General features: G+C 42.4%; 1 protein-coding gene across 1 annotated transcript in view; it reads left to right on the forward strand.

Annotated features, from left to right (window-relative positions):
• The first annotated feature begins 4335 nt into the window (after nt 1–4335).
• kif19 (kinesin family member 19) overlaps nt 4336–17894 on the forward strand; it is a 191524-nt gene continuing 177965 nt past the window's right edge. Inside the window, exons 1-2 of the mRNA XM_080208830.1 lie at nt 4336–4693; nt 9805–9885. Coding sequence (XP_080064956.1) covers nt 4655–4693; nt 9805–9885 — 120 coding nt within the window. The 5' untranslated portion in view covers nt 4336–4654. The remainder of the gene's footprint in view (nt 4694–9804; nt 9886–17894) is intronic.

Below are 17894 nucleotides of genomic sequence, written 5' to 3' on the forward strand. Positions count from 1 at the left end.
AAGCCAAAAGGTGATGAAGGGGCAACGCTCCAAATGCTCGTGCTACTAAATAAACCTGTTGGACTTTAACCTGTTGTTGTGAGACTACTTGTTGGGCCTACCCCAGTCCAACACCAGCATCTCACTGTATCAAATACAAACAATACACTAATGACATCATCGTCAAATTATGTGCTTACCTCTTAAAGCAATCTGAAGCCTTCTTATAATATATAACTCATGGTTACAAGGCAACCAAGATTGGGGAAATAAATATTCCTTGGTTCAGCAAATTTTGACGAGACAGACAAGAAGCAGCAGTAATTTTGACAGTAAAGAATATAATGTATAATACATAATAACAGAAGTAAGAAAAGATGCTCATTCAAAAGATCAGGACCACATTGTGAGCAATGAGTAGAATAAATTAGATAGAAAGAAGAACAGTAAATCATCATTTCATTTGGAAGGACTGTTTGGGATCTTGGACAAAGAAGATAGAGGAGACAAAATAGCATTTGCTGCATCTCCTGCATTTTGCCAGGGGAAGGTAAGGAGATAAGGGAAAGGGAGAATAAGGGTCTTGTAGAGGGAACAGGCCTTTCAAAATGCTGAACCAGGAGAGGAAAATGTGTTTGGTGGAGCATCACACTAGAGGTGGAGGAAATGTTAAGGACGATCCATTGGATGAAAGACTGTTGGGGTTTAAGGTGACAAGAAAGGGAACTGGCTGGGTAGCATGGTGGCACAGTGGTTAGCACTACTGTCTCACAGCTCCAGGGACCTGGGTTTGATCCCTGGTTTGGGTTCTGTCAGTGTGGAGTTTGTGCATTCTCTCTGTGTGGGTTTCCTCTGGGTGCTCTGGTTTCCTCCCATAGTCCAAAGATGTGTGGGTTAGATGCATTAGCCATGCTAAATTACCTCTTACTTCCTGGGCTGTGTATGTTAAAGGGATTAGGAGGGTAAATTTTTGGGGATAGAGCTGGCTGGGATTGTGGTCAGTGCAAATTCAATGAGCCGAATGGTTCTGTGATAAAATCCTATCATTATGCTGGAAATGATGAGAAGGGGCGACAGCAGACGTATAGGAAATGGGACAGTCATGGTCAAGAGCCCTTGGAATGGGGTGATCCTTTGTTTAAGACAAAGGGAAGACAGATCAAAAATGTTGGTTTGGAAGATTGTACCAACAGAATCGATGCAACAAAGACAGAGGAGACCATCTGGAATCCACGTTCACCGTCTGAGGGATTGGCAGCGGGGGCTCAAGATTCAGCAAAACCCTGGACATTGCAGATCTCGGTGGCAAGATCGTGACTTCCAATTTTTGCCGTCTCTGGCTGGCGAATACAGGTGAAAAATGTATTTACATTTCTTTAATCCCCCCTCTCTCACGTATATTGACCCCCTGCCGTATTTTCAAACTGTCACCGGCGCAGTTTACACCCAGATGTGAATTTGTTCTGGGGATCCCCCATGGATCTAAAAATGAGTATAGACCCTGGGGGAGACGGGCATGTCCAGGCAATGGCCTGACAATGCCCTAGGGCACTGCCCGCTGACACAAATTGGCACTGCCAGGCTGGCACCATGTCAACATTGGCAGTGCCCACCTGAAAATGCCAACCTGTGCCAAGGGGCAGAGCTAGGGGCGGGCCCCAGTGGCAGTCTTCATGAGAGAGGGGGAATTCAATTATTTGTGGTGGTGGGGGGAGTAGATGTGGGAGTTGCGTTGCTGGTGATAGCTGTTTGGGGGCGGGGGGTAGCAGAGGATGGGTGCTGGCATTGATTATGTGGGTGGGGGTGTTGGTGGAGGGTTGGGGTCCAATATTGAAACGGAGATGGGCTGGAGGTTGCTGGCACTGACTGCTGGGGGTGGGGGGAGACAGAAATGCTGGGTGTGATCATTGTGTTGGGGGGGGAGGAATTCTAGCTCTGATTGGGAGGCGGGGTGAGGGGTAAATTCCAGCTCCGAATGGTGGGGGGGGTGGGGGGGTGAATGCTGGCTCCAATCGGGGAGGGGCTGGGTGGTGAATACCTACTCCGATCAGGGATTGTGGGGGACAGGGGAGCCCCTGAAACTTCCATAGTGGGTTGAGGGGGAGGCCATTATTTGTTCTGATTGGGACCCCCTTTAAACATGGCACCCAGATCTCTGTGCAGCTGGGCCCTACCTCACCCCACCCCCCTCCACTTGACAGCGCAAAACACGTCTACCTGTTTTTTTTTGTGGTAGACTGTGATAAGATCTGGAGAGAAGACTGGCATTTTTCACTGGAGAGAAACATTATTTTTCTCACCAATACCAACACACTCCATTTTTTGGTAAGCTTTTGCCCAGAGAGAACAGTGTATTTATAGGAATCAGGACGTGAGCAAGGTCAGTCAAGGTAGCTGTGAGAATGAATGGGCTTGTAGCGAACATTTTATTGATAGCCAATCATTGAGACAGAGGGACAAGTCAGAGATGGACAATGTGCAGGCGAGAGAAGGATGGTAATTGGGGGTAAAATTGATTAAATTTTCCAATTTCAGGCGAGAGCGAGAAACGGCACAATACAGTCATCAAGGTCTCAGAAAAAGAGGTGAGGGAGTGGGCCTGAGGAGAAAGGAACAAGGAATGTTCCACATTTCCAACTAAAAAAGCTGGTATAGCTAGGACCCATGTGGCAACCCATAAGCAATAAGTAGGTAATTAGCCAGAGTCCACAAGCTTCTCTAGCCATTAGAGAGGATAATTGTTTGTTTAAAGATAAAAGAGGCACCATTCATTTTTGTAACATAAAAATAAATAAATTATCTTACATCCATTACCTAAACAAAGGCTGCCCAGAACCTTTCCATCCCCTCATCTTAAGAGCCCCCAGAGGAAGAAAACAGTCTCAGGACTTAGATTAGGTCAGGAACACAAGATCAATTTGTATTTGTGCTAAAATTAGTTCATTCCCACCTTCAATCTGTTTCACTGCCGAGGTAAGAAATATTCTGATGAGACTGATGAAGGCTGAAACTTTCATCTTGATGCATATGACATTTTTTGAGTGACTTGATTGAATTACAGGCGTGCAGTTTCCTCTCGGGAATCTATTATTGCAAACATCAGCTAATTGGATAAATACCATACCTGTAAACACAGCCTTCCACTTATAATGTGACTTTCAAAGGGGAATTGGATCGTTATCTGAAGAGGATAACATTTCAGTCCAGTGGGAGAGTGGAACAAGCTGTGAACTTCCCCCCTCGCAGAGAGCTAGTCCGGAAACATGGGGCCGAATGGTCTGCTGTGTTGTAACCATTCCCAGCTTCTCAATTTGGACACTGCAGCATTGTTCCAGATGCTTTGGTGGAACAGTTAACAAAACCTAATCACAACCCTCATAAATTTATGATCAGAAGATCCCCATAATCGGTGGCAGGTTTGCAGTTTTAAGCAACCTCATTCTTAAATTGTTCCTGGAAAGCAGATTTCCAGCCTGAATGTACAGCAGAAGTTTCTCGATTTCGCCCCCCCCCCCTTTAACTGAGTATTTTCACTCACAATTAATTGATTCTCAGTAAATGCTGGAAAATCTAGAATCCTACAGTGCAGAAGGAGGCCATTCAGCCCATCGAGTCGCACTGACCACAATCCCACCCAGGCCCTATCCCCATACATTTACCCAGCCCTGACACTTAGGAGCAATTTAACATGGCCAATCCACCTAACCTGCACATCTTTACACTGTGGGAAGGAACCGGAGCGCCCGGAGGGACCCCACTCAGTCACAGAATGAACGTGCAAACTTCACATCAACAGTGGCCTAAGTTGTGAATTGAACCCATGTCCCTGGCTCTGTGAGGCAGCAGTGCTAATCACTGTGCCACCCCTCAGCAGGATTTACTGTTTTACATAGAATACATTGTAGTGTAGAAAGTGCAAAAAGAGGCCATTTGGCCCATCAAGTCTGCACCGACCACAATCCCACCCAAGCCCTATCCCTGTGATCCCACGTATTTATGCTGCTAATCCTCCTGGCACTAAGTGTCAGTTTATCACGGCCAATCCATCTAACCTGCACATCTTTGGTTTCAGATTCCAGCATTCGCAGTATTTTGTCTTTATCTATTTTGATTCTCATTCATTTTTCAGTACTCCCTACAGTGTCCTTGTGTTGGCTGGTGAGGAGGGGTGAATGGTGCTCCCTGGATTTGAGTGCTCAGGCTGTGTGTGACCGACAGGCGGCCTCTGTGAGCTCGGATCCAGCCGATTGTGTGTCCGTGGCAGCTCGGGTTTCTTGGGAGCACAGAATCCAGGCTTGAAAGTCTCCTGAGCTCCAGGATAACCATCAGATTCACACACACAGCGGCAGGCTCGGCGGAACAGAACGCATCTTGCTGCCCCAGCGACTGGGATTGCTCCTGTTCGGGAAGCTTAAATCAAAATTATCACAGGGAAACAGCCTCCAAAGGGACAATTTTGTTTTTTATAAAACAAAAGCTGCAAGATTCCGAATCAGAAAAGGCTGGCATTTGGGTAGTTTGTGATAAAGTTGTGGATTTGAATTGTCTGGTGTGGAGAGAGGAAGGTATCCAGTCCAGGATGTGAAGTGCTGGGGGAAAGGTACAGCTTGATTCTCTTTCTGGGACCTAGCGCCATGCAGCAGGTACTCTACAATCCGACCCATTACCAACAATCATGAAGGACGGAGGAGAATCCAAAGACCAGCAACTGACTGTAAGTTCCTGCCTAACCCTCATATATTTATAAAGTGAATAGCTTGTTATAATATAAACATTGCATTCCCCGCATCCGTGCCAAGGGGGAAATAAATTTACTGGCATTTTGATTTAATTTCAGTTGTGTTCAGTGTTAACCGCCGCAGAAAGGTGAGTCTGTTTATCTGGAGTTGTGAATTAGGCTTCCTGTTGGTATCAGATTATATGAAGTGTTCAAATAATTTTAGTTCATATTCCAACGCCATCCGAATGTAAAGTTAGATCAACTGCAGCTGCCCGTGTGTACCTGGTACAATTCAAATGTATTTATCCTGCACTGGCATTGGGAGATTGATTGCAAGCCAGAAGTTCTTGCATCCAAAAATGCAGGGTTATTGATTACAGAGCTGACTCTGGTGTGTTTTCCCGATGGCAATTAACATGAGAGTAATCATGGCCCACCTCATCTCCCCCCAAGTTCAGCAATATAACACCCCTTGAATTTCTCTTATTTTTCCCCGTTTGCTCCATCTCACTCTTCTGAAGATGCTGATTTGACCTGTGGTTCATTGTCCTTGCATGAGCCCAGCCGAATCCAATTGCCTTGCAGAATCTTGTTCTCACCTAACAGGCACGTTTTTCTGGAAGACGGACTGAATAGTAAACAGGAACACTGGAAAAGTTTTTAACCCTTCACTTAAACGGTTCAGTTATCTTGTCATAACTTGGCTTCATTTAAGTCTAGATGATGATCGAATTGATTGAGTTCAGAATGATTAAAGGGATTTAACAAGGTATTTTCATTGATGGGGCAAGCCAGAACCGAACCTAAAATTAGAAATAGGCCATTTTTAACAGTGAAATAAGAACATTTTTGTAATGAAAATCTGGAACTGTCTCCCAGAAAAGCCTGTGGATATTGATGGACTTTTATTGGGTAAGAGTGTCAAGGAAAATGGAACAAAGATGGGTAACTGGAATTCAGATGCAATTAAATGAAATGGGACAATAGGCTGGAGGGGCTGAATACTATATTCCTGTAATAATGTAACCCTTGAGTACTGAAAGCTATAGTACTGCTTGACTGTTGCCCAGGCTGAATTAAACTGTGCGAGAGCCTTTGTTTAAAGCATCTATCTTATTATAGCCACAGGATGTCACAAAGCACTTCACAACCAATCAGTTACTTTTTGGAGTATAGTCTTTATTTAGTCCCTTAAACAGAAACTGAAATTAATATGTTGGTGATGCATTAATCAAGGGAGACATCATGACATGGAAGATATTCTTGTTAAGACAATGGGATTTTTTAATTTCCATAGAACAAGGTGTACCAATTCATTCAAAAGAAGTTCTGTTTTCAACTCCTGAGATACTGAAGTAGTTCATGCCAGCACATAAGGTGACATTCAGGCTTGCGTTGATAAATGGCGAGGAAATGTCAGGCAGTGACCAACTCCAAAAAGAGGGAATCTAATCATCTCCCCTTCACATTCAAAGGCACTGCTGAATCCTCCATTATCAACATGCTGGGGGTTACCATTGACCAGAAACTGTACTGGACCAGCCATATAAATATTGTAGCTATAAGAGGTGGGGAACTTTGTGGTGAGCAACTCACCTCCAGGCTTCTCAAAGCATGTCCACCACCAACAAGCCAGGAATGTGATAGAAAACTCTCTACTTGCCTGGATGAGTGCGGCTCCAACAACATTTAAATTCCACACCACCCCAGCACAGAGAGTCCACATTACTGGCATCCCATCTATCACTTTAAACATTAATTTACACAATGCACTGCAACAACTTCCAAGCCACGACTTTTACTATCTAAAAGAACAAAGGCGGCAGATGCATGGGAACTTATACATTCCTCTCCATGTCACACACTCTCATCACTTGTTACTTGATCAAAATCCTGGAGCTCCCTTAGAAAGATAGAAACTAGAAGCAGGAGTAGGCCATTTAGCCCTTTGAGCCAGATCCCCCATTCATTTTGATCAGGGCTGATCATCAAAATCAATATCCTGATCGCCCCCCTTCTCCTAGATATCCCTTGATCCCTTTAGCCCCTAGAGCTATATCTAATTTCTTCTTGAAATCAGACATTTTGGCCTCAACTACATTCTACACATTCACTACCATTCCCTTCCTAATAGCACTGTGGATATATCTACACCATATCAACTGCAGCAGCTTTAGAAGTTCGTGGGTTTTTCCCTTGCACCACCTGACCCTGGTCCTATCTGGCAGCTGTGTCATTCAGGAATCAACCAGTTCAGTCATTGGTGGTGCTATCAAACCCCCTTGGCCAAGGACATTGAAGTTCCCCACTCAGAGTACAAGACATGCCCTTATTTCCCACAGTGCTTCTTCTAAATGCTGTTCCACATGGAAGAGTGCTGATTTATCAGTATTGAGGGAGGTTGGTAGTCCAGAGGCAATTTACTTGCTCATGTTGGACCTGATGCCATGAGACTTCATGGAGTCTGGAATTAATGCTGAGAACTCCCAGAGCCATTCACTTCTGGCTATATAACATTGTGCCACCAGCGTTGGTGGGTTTGTCCTGTCAGGAGAACAGGACGTATCCAGGGATGGTAAGCTAAGTCTGGGATATTGGCTGAACTGTGAGACTCTGTAAGCCTGACTTGTGTTGTTGTTACTTGACTCATCTATGGGACAATTGTTCCAAACTTGGCACAAGTCTGTAGAGATTAATGAGGTGGATTGACAGGGCTGAATGCACTGGGTGTACCTTTGCCGTGTTCAACTCTGATACCTCAGTTGATGCCATGTGGCCCATGTGGTTTTATTCTTATTATACATTTCTGTAGCAATTTAAATAGCTTGTTAGGGATTTGATACGGCAGTTAAGAGTTAACAACATTGCTATGGGTCCAGAAAGCACATAGATCAGATCCAGTGAGGACTGAAGGCTTTCTTTCCTAAAATGACATTAATGATCCATCCTATATTTTTATGAACAGTATTATCCAAATGAGCTTTTTTATTTGAGATTTATTTAATTGCCTGCAATTATATTGCCCAACTCCTATGGTAGGATTTTGATTAGTGGGTGGCAGGCCATTAATTGAGGCCTCTGGATTAGTAATCCAGTAACATAAGCATACTTCTATTATTAAAACAAATTTGTATTGACCTTTTGTATGATTCCATTCAACTGCACTTGTGCAGGAGGCAGCCAAAGCAGTGTCAGCATCATGAGGGTCCTGGGCAATCTTCCCCAAACTAGTATTTGTGTTCACCAGCATTATACAACTTATATGCCCTCCAGTTGACCTCTCAAAACTCTGAAGGAAATCAGTCATGAAGAACACTGTCAGTGCAACTACTAGGGCCCACATTACCATCCATGTCATTCAGGCTAAAATTAGTGGTCCAATTTATTTACAGTTACCCAAAGGGAAAGTACAACAGATAAATGGCAATGCAGTTATCGTGTTACACTTCAAATTGTCCCAAAAATAATTTGCAAAATTTTCCAGTCTGCATTCGAACCATTTAACTGAACATTTAATTAAAGCACCGTGGGTATTTCAAACCCATGGAGCCATTCCAGTTCCTGCACTAATCGAACTGACAGGCAAATCAGAGACTCAGCATCCTGGGGAACTGCTGGACTAATTGTGTGAGGCTTTGCTACTGGTAGGGAACCTTACTGGCAGCAAGCATGGTTCAAAGATTCAAAACCATAACAATATTGTGCTACCTCTGGCCTGCACTGGCATCCTACAAGTCACTTCACCAGCAGCAGATCATGCCAGAATTATCCCAGTGATGTTGGCGTTTGCATTTTATGAAGTGGTGACAGGTTTCTTTTATGTTGTTGGCTTTCTGTGAGGTGGGGACAGGTTTCTTTGAAGAACAATCGGATTCTTTCTCAACAGACTGGTAATCACAGCATTAATTATTTTTGCTTTTCATCTGGGCAAGTCAAGAACAGCAGTCCCTTGATGGACTGCGTCATTTATCTGCCCAGTGCCTGAAAAGAAGCCTATTAGAATTTAATTTGGCTTGACACTCATTTGATGGTTCCAACAATCATAAATATATTAACATTTCAAAAACTAAAGGTAGTAGCCAAGCAAACTTAATCTGACAGTCTCACTAACAAAGATGGGTCACCACCCCTTCAAGCTGTAGCTATCTGATATATTTGTTCCATTTGAAGTTTAAATATCACAAGTCAGCTTACATTAACACTGCAAAAAAAATGCAGAAAGTTTACATATTATATATAATGTCAGAGAACCGTTGTATTGACATTTATGTTTCTCTGATAGCATAGTTCTTCAATAGGACCTATTTTAAATATATATATGTAGTTTGGTCAAATACACGAGAAATTCTTGACTCTTGATGTGGCCTGACAGATGTAGAGTGTTACCTGAACTAGGGATTTGGCACAGAGCTAGGTTTTTGTTGGTTGGTTTCCCATGTAGAAGTATTGGGATGCCTTCCAAGAAGAAATGTGTTGCTATGATAACATTCATTCATAAGAGGGGAAAATATCACACTGGGGTTCTCTGGGAGCTAGCATACAACCTTGTTGCCGCGGATTCTGAATTCCAGTCACCTGCAGCAGGTGCTATTTCAAAACATGTTAGAGTCACTCCTCTGTTGTCTGTATAGTGAGCAATAGTCTGGAGGTAAAGAACAGATGTGGCTGGCCAAACTCCAGCCAAAAATATTAAAAACAGATCTATCTACTCATTATTGTACACAATTTCTGTTCCTGATAGTACCCAAAGAAAATGTCCACTGCTCTGGGCAAAGTAGATTCAAAAATAATAGATACTAACATAAAATCTATATTGGTGGTAAAGGGATGATAAAGACATTAAGCAAAAGCAGATTAGTTATTAGGGTGACTGTTGGTTAAATGCATGACTACTGATCCTGGGGGATATATCGAGCAGTTTTACCTAAACCGCTGATGGATTGTCCAGTTCCACTTGCAGCCAATATGCCTTCATCAGAATCTTCGTAATGACATTCTGGCTATTAGACAGTGGCTTCCACATCAAACTATATTCCTTGTAGAGAGGAACAGAAGCTCATTATTTCTGCATCCTCAGCAATTATTGTAACTTTTGCTTTGTGCAGGTGGCCCTGCGGATTCGGCCCATCAATGAGATAGAAGTGGAGGAAGGAGCCACGATCATTGCTCACAAAGTGGATGAGCAGGTCAGATGTTTCTGAATGGTTTTAATGTCAACCTGATTTGAATGGATTTTGTTTTACAGCAAATGACAGCCGGTGTTAAGAAGTCACCTTTGTTGTTCGGAAATGCCCTCAAAACAGATCAGTTTGCATTGCACTTTTTTTTCAAAATCTTAAAGTAACTCTTACCGAACTGTCACAGTCTAGAAGATGCCCGTTCGAGATTGATGACTATAAGGAGGTTGCAAACCAATTAAATAATAGGACAGGGGTTGCTGTTTGTTTTTCTAGAGTGCAATTACTCAAATTATAGTGCATTTCTTTTTCATAAAATACACACTTGGATGGGCTTGAATTAACTTGGATCAAGTGAGAAACTTGAAAAAGTAAATTGGAACTGGTATTGAAGAAAGTGAAGACCAAAAATTGAGTGTATTTGAAGTAGGTAACAAAGTAAAAAACATGTGATATCTTTAAGGTTCAAAGATGAGATAGAAGGAAGGGAGACAGGAGGAATAATAAATATTAACAACCATTTTCAATGTACACAACAGTGATATATTTTCTGGAGCTGAGTGTGGGAATGGGAACCTCCTGAGATACTGGAGAAAACACAGTAAAAAGTCTGACAACACCAGGTTTTAGTCCAACCGATTTATTTGATAATAGACTCACAAGCTTTCGGGGTTAGTCCCTTCGTCAGGTGAATGGAGAGTTCTGGCCTCAGACAGAGCATATAAAGCACAGACAGTTTAGAGATTACTGATTAGAATGCAAATCCTTACACCTAACCTGCTGTTCGAGACCTGAAGTGGCTGGTAATGTGAGTGGAAGGAGCACTGATCACAGTTTAAAGAGATGTGTATTGTCTCCAGACAGTACAGTAAGTGAGGTTTTGCAAACCCAGGCAAGTCACGGGGGTTACAGATAGTGCGACATGAACCCAAGATCCCTGTTGAGACCGTCCTCATGTGTGCGGAACTTGGCTATCAGTCTGGAGAAGAACAGGAGATTTGAAAATGATGATTGAACTTCACACTCCACAAGGTGGTTGGACCAGATGCAATGCAAGAAAAATGCCTAAGGAGAATAAGGATTGAGGTGCAGAGAACTCGTGACTGAAATTAGGGAGAAAATTGCAAACAGCGTAAATAATTGGGCTCAGATGAAAATCCCTTGCCTCATCTGCAATCAGTAACAGTCACATAAATCACGAAAGTCACACAAAGCAGAAGGTCAGTGAATGACAGGAAAGTAGTTCTGCTTTCAGTTCTTCATCAAATTTCATCAAGTTTCTTTTACTAGATTTCCCCCATTTTCCACACATTTTATTTTAATTACAATGAAGAACATCAGAAATCGTTCTGAATAAACCACAGAAGGCTATTTCTGTTTTTTCAAGGATCCGTGTTGGGGCCTTAGCTATTTAATCTATATTAGTAACTTCACTGTAGGCACCAGAAGTGATATATCTAAATATGCTGATGATACAAAGCTAGGTGGGAATGTAAGCTGTGAAGAGGACACAAAGATCTGTAAGGGGGGGGGTAGCGGGTAGGTGAGTGGGAAACAGGGTGGAAGCTGGAATTAAATGTGAAGTTGTTAATTTTGGAATAGAAAGCAGAATATTTTTAAAAGCTGCAACATCTGTGAATATTGAGATACGGGTGGACAGGTACCAGAAACACTGAAATTTAACGAACAGGTACAAAAGCAATTACAAAGGAAGATGGCATGGATACAGAGCATCATTTTGAAGCTTGTATCTGTTGCACAACTTCAGATAGAAATAACAATTCTCCAACAATCCTCTAATCATCACACAATATAATTGCAACTAAGTTACCAAAGCACATGTAGGTAAGAGGGTCACACATTCAAAGACGAACCTCAGAGGGTCTTGAGTGAGATTTTAGTTCCATCAAAGACCATCCACTTACACAAAGTTAAATTCATCCCTAGCTTGTGTTCATCACTTGAACCAGAAGAAAATTTGTTTCCAATTTTGCTTTGTAGTTGAGAGTGGCCTCCTCCGACTTTCATTCTAGATTTTGGTGTCATGTTTTAACTTGAGAGGAGACCCAGAAGGGATTTGCTCCAAGGAGTCTTCAGATAATATTATGAGATGAAAGGAAATAAAACATGAAGGATCATCACAAACTCACTTCCCACTCTAGCACAGAAAGCGTCAGACAGCTTCCAAGCATTTAATGGTGCAAAGATGAATGGCAGGTCAGAGGATTGTTCAGAATATAAAGAACAACAGAATGACTAAAAGAACATAAGAAATAGGAGCAGGAGTAGGCCATCTAGCCCTTCGAGCCTGCCCCGCCATTCAATAAGATCATGGCTGATCTGAAGTGGATCAGTTCCACTTTCCCGCTTTCTCCCCATAACCCTTAATCCCCTTGCCGACCAAAAACCTACCTACCCGTGTCTTAAATATATTTAGCGAGGTAGCCTCCACCACTTCAACGGAAAGAGAATTCCAGAGATTCACCACCCTTTGAGTGAAGAAGTTCCTCCTCAACTCCGTTCTAAACTGCACCCCCCTTATCTTGAGGCTGTGCCCTCTAGTCCTGTTGTCCTTTCTGAGCGGGAAGAATCTCTCTACCTCTACCCTATCCATCTCCTTCATTATCTTATACGTCTCTATAAGATCCCCCCTCATCCTTCTAAACTCCAACAAGTACAGACCCAGTCTACTTAGTCTCTCTTCATAGTCCAGCCCCCTCATCTCCGGTATCAGCCTAGTGAACCTCCTCTGCACTCCCTCCAAAGCCAAAATATCCTTGCGCAAGTGCGGCGGCCAAAACTGCACACAGTACTCCAGCTGCGGCCTCACCAGTGCCCTGTACAGTTGCAGCAAGACCTCTCTGCTTTTATATTCTATCCCTCTCGCTATAAAGGCCAACATTCCATTCGCCTTCTTGATCACCTGCTGCACCTGCAGACTGGGTTTTTGCGACTCATGCACAAGGACCCCCAGGTCCCTCTGCACGAAGCATGCTGCAGCTTTTCACCCTTTAAATAGTAATCTCTCCTACTATTATTATTCCTGCCAAAAGATTAATCAGGAGAAAGAAATTAGAGTCAGAGAGGAAGTTGGCTGGAAATCTAAAAATAGATAGCAAGTGTAAGTGAAATGAGTGTTGGTCTTCTCAAGAGTGAGAATGGGAAGTTAATGGTAAATAATAAGGAAATGATTGACAAAATGAACAAATATTTTGCTTCTGTCTGCACTATAGAAGATGCACAAAACATTCTAGTAATAGCTGTAAATCAGGAGGTAGGAGAGAGAGAGGAACTTGGTGAAATTACAATCACTAGGGAAACAGAACTGAGCAAACTGATAGAATTATGGGTTGATAAGTCTTTGGGTCCCAATGGACTTCATTCTATGGTCTTAAAATGAGGTAATAGATGCGTTGGTGTTAATTTTCCAAAATTCACTGGATTCTGGAAAGGAGCCAATATAACTCCTCAATTCAAGAAGGGAGGAGGCAGGAAACAAGAAACTTTGATCAGTTGGCTTGATGTCTGTCATGGGTAGGTATTGGAATCTATCATTAAGGAGGTCAAAGCTGGGCACTTAGAAAGTCTCAAGGTATTGGGAAGAGTCAGAATGGTTTTGTGAAAAGGAAATTGTCTTTGAAGGAGTAACATTGCTGTTGAAGAGGTGAGCCTGTGGATGCACTGTTGTTGGATTTCTAGAATGCATTCTAATGTGTTCCATATAAGGTTATTTTGTAAAGTAGAATCTCAATGTGCAGGAGGTAACATAATAGCATGGTTAAAGATTGGCTGGCTGACAGAAAACAGTATGCATAAATGGGTCTTTTTCTGATTGGCATGATGTGACAAGTGGAGTCCCACAGGGATCCTTGCTGCAGTTTTGGCTTTTTACAATTTATATTAATGACTTGGATGAGTGGAACAAAGACAAGGTAGCTAAATTTACAGATGATACAAAGATGGTTAGGAAATGGTGTGAAATGGACACAAGAAGATTACAAATGAGCATTGATAGGTTGAATGAGTGGGCAAAAATCTGGTTGATGGAGTATAATGTGAGGAAATATGACATTGTTCACTGTGAGCAGCAAGGATGAAAAAGCAGGGTATTACTTAAATGGAAAATTAATGCAGAATTCTGAAGTGCTGAGGTATCTAGGTGTTCTAGTGCATGAGTTACAAAGTTAGTATGCCAGTACAGCAAGTAATTAGGAAGGCTGATGGAATGCTTTCCTTTATTAGAAGAGGAATTAAACATAAAAGTAAGGAATTATTGCTTGTTATACTGGGTTACACTTGGTGAAGACCACATCGCGAGTACTATGTGCAGTTTTGGCTTCCTTATTTAAGAAGAATGCAAATATTTTCCATGTGGAAGAGGTCCTGGAATGAGCAGGTTGGCTTATGAGGAAAAGCTGAGCTTGTTTCCGCTGGAGTTTTGAAGAGTGAGAGGCATCTTGACTGAAGATTACAGGATCCTGAATGCTCTTGAAAAGGCGGATGTGGAAAGGATGCTTCCTTTTGAAGGTGAGTCCAGAATTAGAGGGCAACTCCTATTTTTGAATAGCACGGAGATGAGAAGAATTTTATACTCTGAAGGTTGTGTGACTTTGGAACTCTCAGTATCACAAGGCAATGGAGGTGGGATCATTGAATATTTTTAAGGCAGACATAGAAGAATCTTTGTTAGGCAGGGAAATCAAGGGTTATCTGAGTCAGATGGGCATGTGAAATCTGAAACACAAATAGATCAGCAATGATCTTATTAAATGATGAAGCAGGCTCAAGGGGCTGAATGGCCCACTTCTGTTCCTGGTTCATATGTACGAAATGTTTGAGCACAGACATACCCTGCTAGATCAGTTAACAGATAGCGTTCATTGGATAGTGATCAGTATGTTAGAATGTAACCAACATTGGATCTGTTATAATGGGACCAACGTGCTGAGAGGGTCAGCTGACATAGTAAACTATATAATCAACGACAAAATGATATGGTGGTCAGCTGGACTCAGTATAAGTAAGAAGCTGTTTGGGGATTGTGGGAGCTTAGATTGGCCCAGGGTGAGGCCTCAAGTGTTGGAGCAATGAAGTTTCTTTATTAAACTCTTTTCTTTGATTTATAAGTTGGAGTAAGTTTTGTTTTATTTTACTGTCTACATCTGAAGAGTTCTTTTTGGTAGGTCAACACAGTTGGGTTTTTAACACGCTGGGATCCCTTCATGAGCTGTAGAGATTTTTTTTTAATGAATTTTGAATTTCTAAGCGGTGCTAGGCGATTTGAAACAAAAGAAAACACTGTGCTGGTTTTAAAACATATTAGCTAAAAATATATTGGACTGCATGGCAGGGCCAGGGATTTATTTCAACAAATGTTAGAACTGATAATAGTCATTTTTTGCAATGTTATTCACCATGGATGTCAAAGCTGCAAGTGGGATTAGTCTGACACACTCCATAGTTGGAAGAGGTGAGATAAATCTCTTAAAGCACGGATGGCGAAAAATCTTCATCTATGGGTTATAATTGTGTTTACTGATCAGATTATGTTGCACGAGGGAATGACCCGTACAATAAATGCTTGCTGGTTGCAGTGTCAGCAATGTTTTAATCAGATTGTTGGTTAGGAAGTAAAAAATCAACAACTTATTGTATTTGCCTGTGTGTGTCTTTACTGATGTTTATTTCTCCCTTCTTGGCAAATGCTTCTCCTCTTTGCTGAGAAAGTGAGCTTATTTATGGTTTCACAAGTGACACTGCAAGTTTACTGAAGCAACTGTTAAGAGTATAAAAGTTGTCATAAATGTTGGAAATACCCAGCAAGTCGGGCAGCATCTGTGGAGAGGGAAACGGTTAACAGTTTAGGTTGGTGACCTTGCATCAGAACTGGGAAAAGTGAGCAATGCGACTAAGTTTCCAGCATGGGGTGGGTCAGGCAAGGACAAAAGGTAGGCCTGTAATATGGTGGAAAACACAAGAGATTGAATTTCAGAAGGGTTGGTCCTACAATGCCAGTGGGAATGCTGGTGGGATAAACACAAACAAAAGTCATGCCCGAAACATTTGTGCTGCTGTCTGAAAGCAAAAATAAGAGAAAATCCAAAATATGCAAAATAAAAAAAACTGGGGGACAAAGTTTACAGTCTGAAATGTTTGAACTTTTTAAGACCACTGTGATCAATTCTGGTCACCCTGTTATAGCAAGGATATTATTAAAGTATTATTAAAGATTTACTAGGATGCTATCGGGACTTGATGGTTTGAGTTATAAGGAGAGACTGGATAGACTGGGACTTCTTTCCCTGGAGCATAGGAGGCTCTCATCGAAGTCTATAAAATAATGAGGGGCATAGATTAGCTAGATAGTCAATATCTTTTCCCAAACAAAGGGAGCATAAGTTTAAGCTGAGAGGGGAGAGATACAAGAGGGTCCACAGGGGCAATTTTTTCACACAGATGGTGGTGGGTGTCTGGAACGAGCTGCCAGAGGTGGTAGTACAGGTGGGTATAATTTTGTGCTTTTAAAAAGCATATGGACAGTTCTGTGGGCAAGTAGGGAGACCAGACTTCTGGCTTTGGGCTGGACAGTCCAGCTTTTGAGCACTCTGGCGCCACCTTGAGCTGGACGTTAATTTGTCCTCCTGTTTTGGGTCACGATGCCCGGCTACTGATTGACAGCAGCACCGGGCCAATAGGAAGAGGATGGGACTGCCAGTCGGATCGAATGAGGGAAGGCGGAGCTGCGCGTCGATTTAAGCATGCGCAGTGCGAGTCATGGGGAGGCAGATCAGGGTTTATCTCTAGCATTGACAAACGGTAAGAGAAAAATGGCGGAGATCAGGGAGCGATGAATCTGGAGGGTGATGAGGAAGGCTTTATAAGCATGTTGTACACACCCAAACCGCAAAGAAGTTTCCTGATGTCATGTTTGCACTGAGCCAGGCCACAGCTCCAGTGTTCAGCTCCACATTAATGGCCGCCATCTTGATTGGATGCGATATGCAGTGGTGCGCACAAGCAGTGGCCATCTTTTGTGGGGCCACGTGTGGCAGTGCACACGAGCAGCTGCCATCTTTGTCCTCTTTGGACATTTGGAAATGGCCACCCTATGGGTAAGATGGGTCTAGAGGATATGGGCCAAATGTGGGCTATTGGGACTAGCTTAATGGTAAAAACTGGCCTGCATGGACAAGTTGGGCCGGATGGTCTTTTTTCCATGCTGCAAACCTCTGATTCCAGAAGGTTGGAAAGTGCCAGATTGAAAAGTGAAGTGCTATTCGTTAAACTTGTATTGAGGCTCACTGAAAAGGCCGAAGACAGTGTTGTGTACTGCACTAAGTAATACTCAACACATCCTCAACTATAAACAGCCATTATTAAAATAACACCTCCCCAGTGGACAGAGCAGTATAACAAAATACTAAGATCTTGCAATATCCTACAATCCCCCCTTCCTTTATTCATTAAAATGATGTGTGGATATAATTTCCCAAAATACAATGTTACTAATAAATAATACTTGAACATTTAACAGATTTGGTTGCTTATTCATTTTTATTGTAATTGTAAACTAAACATATATGGCTGATGGAGCTCGTAGGTTTGCAAGGTGTTGTCAAAGAAACCTTGGTGAGTTGCTCCGGTGCTGCTTAATGGGTGGTAGGTTAGTGGTGGAGGTGATGGATGTTGAAGGTACCAACCAAGAGGGCTACTTTGTCCTGGATGATGGTGAGCTTCTTGAGTGTTGTTGGAACTGCACAAGTCCAAGCAAACGGTGAGTATTCCATTACATTCCTGACTTATGTCTTGATGATAGTGGCAAGGCTATGGGGAGTCAGGAGGTGAGTTACTTCTGATCTGCTCTTGTAGCCACAGTATTTAGCGTTGCTGATCCAGCGGCATTTCTTCATCCCGGATATTGATGCCCTCTTACTTATATCTTCACCTCGAGACCATCCAAAGAAATATTAAAGATGAAAATTGTAAAGGTGATTAGTATAAAAATCTCAAACCTCTAT

The sequence above is a fragment of the Carcharhinus amblyrhynchos genome, chromosome 21 (assembly GCF_965287045.1).
Source record: "Carcharhinus amblyrhynchos chromosome 21, sCarAmb.v2.hapA, whole genome shotgun sequence".
NCBI lineage: Eukaryota > Metazoa > Chordata > Chondrichthyes > Carcharhiniformes > Carcharhinidae > Carcharhinus > Carcharhinus amblyrhynchos.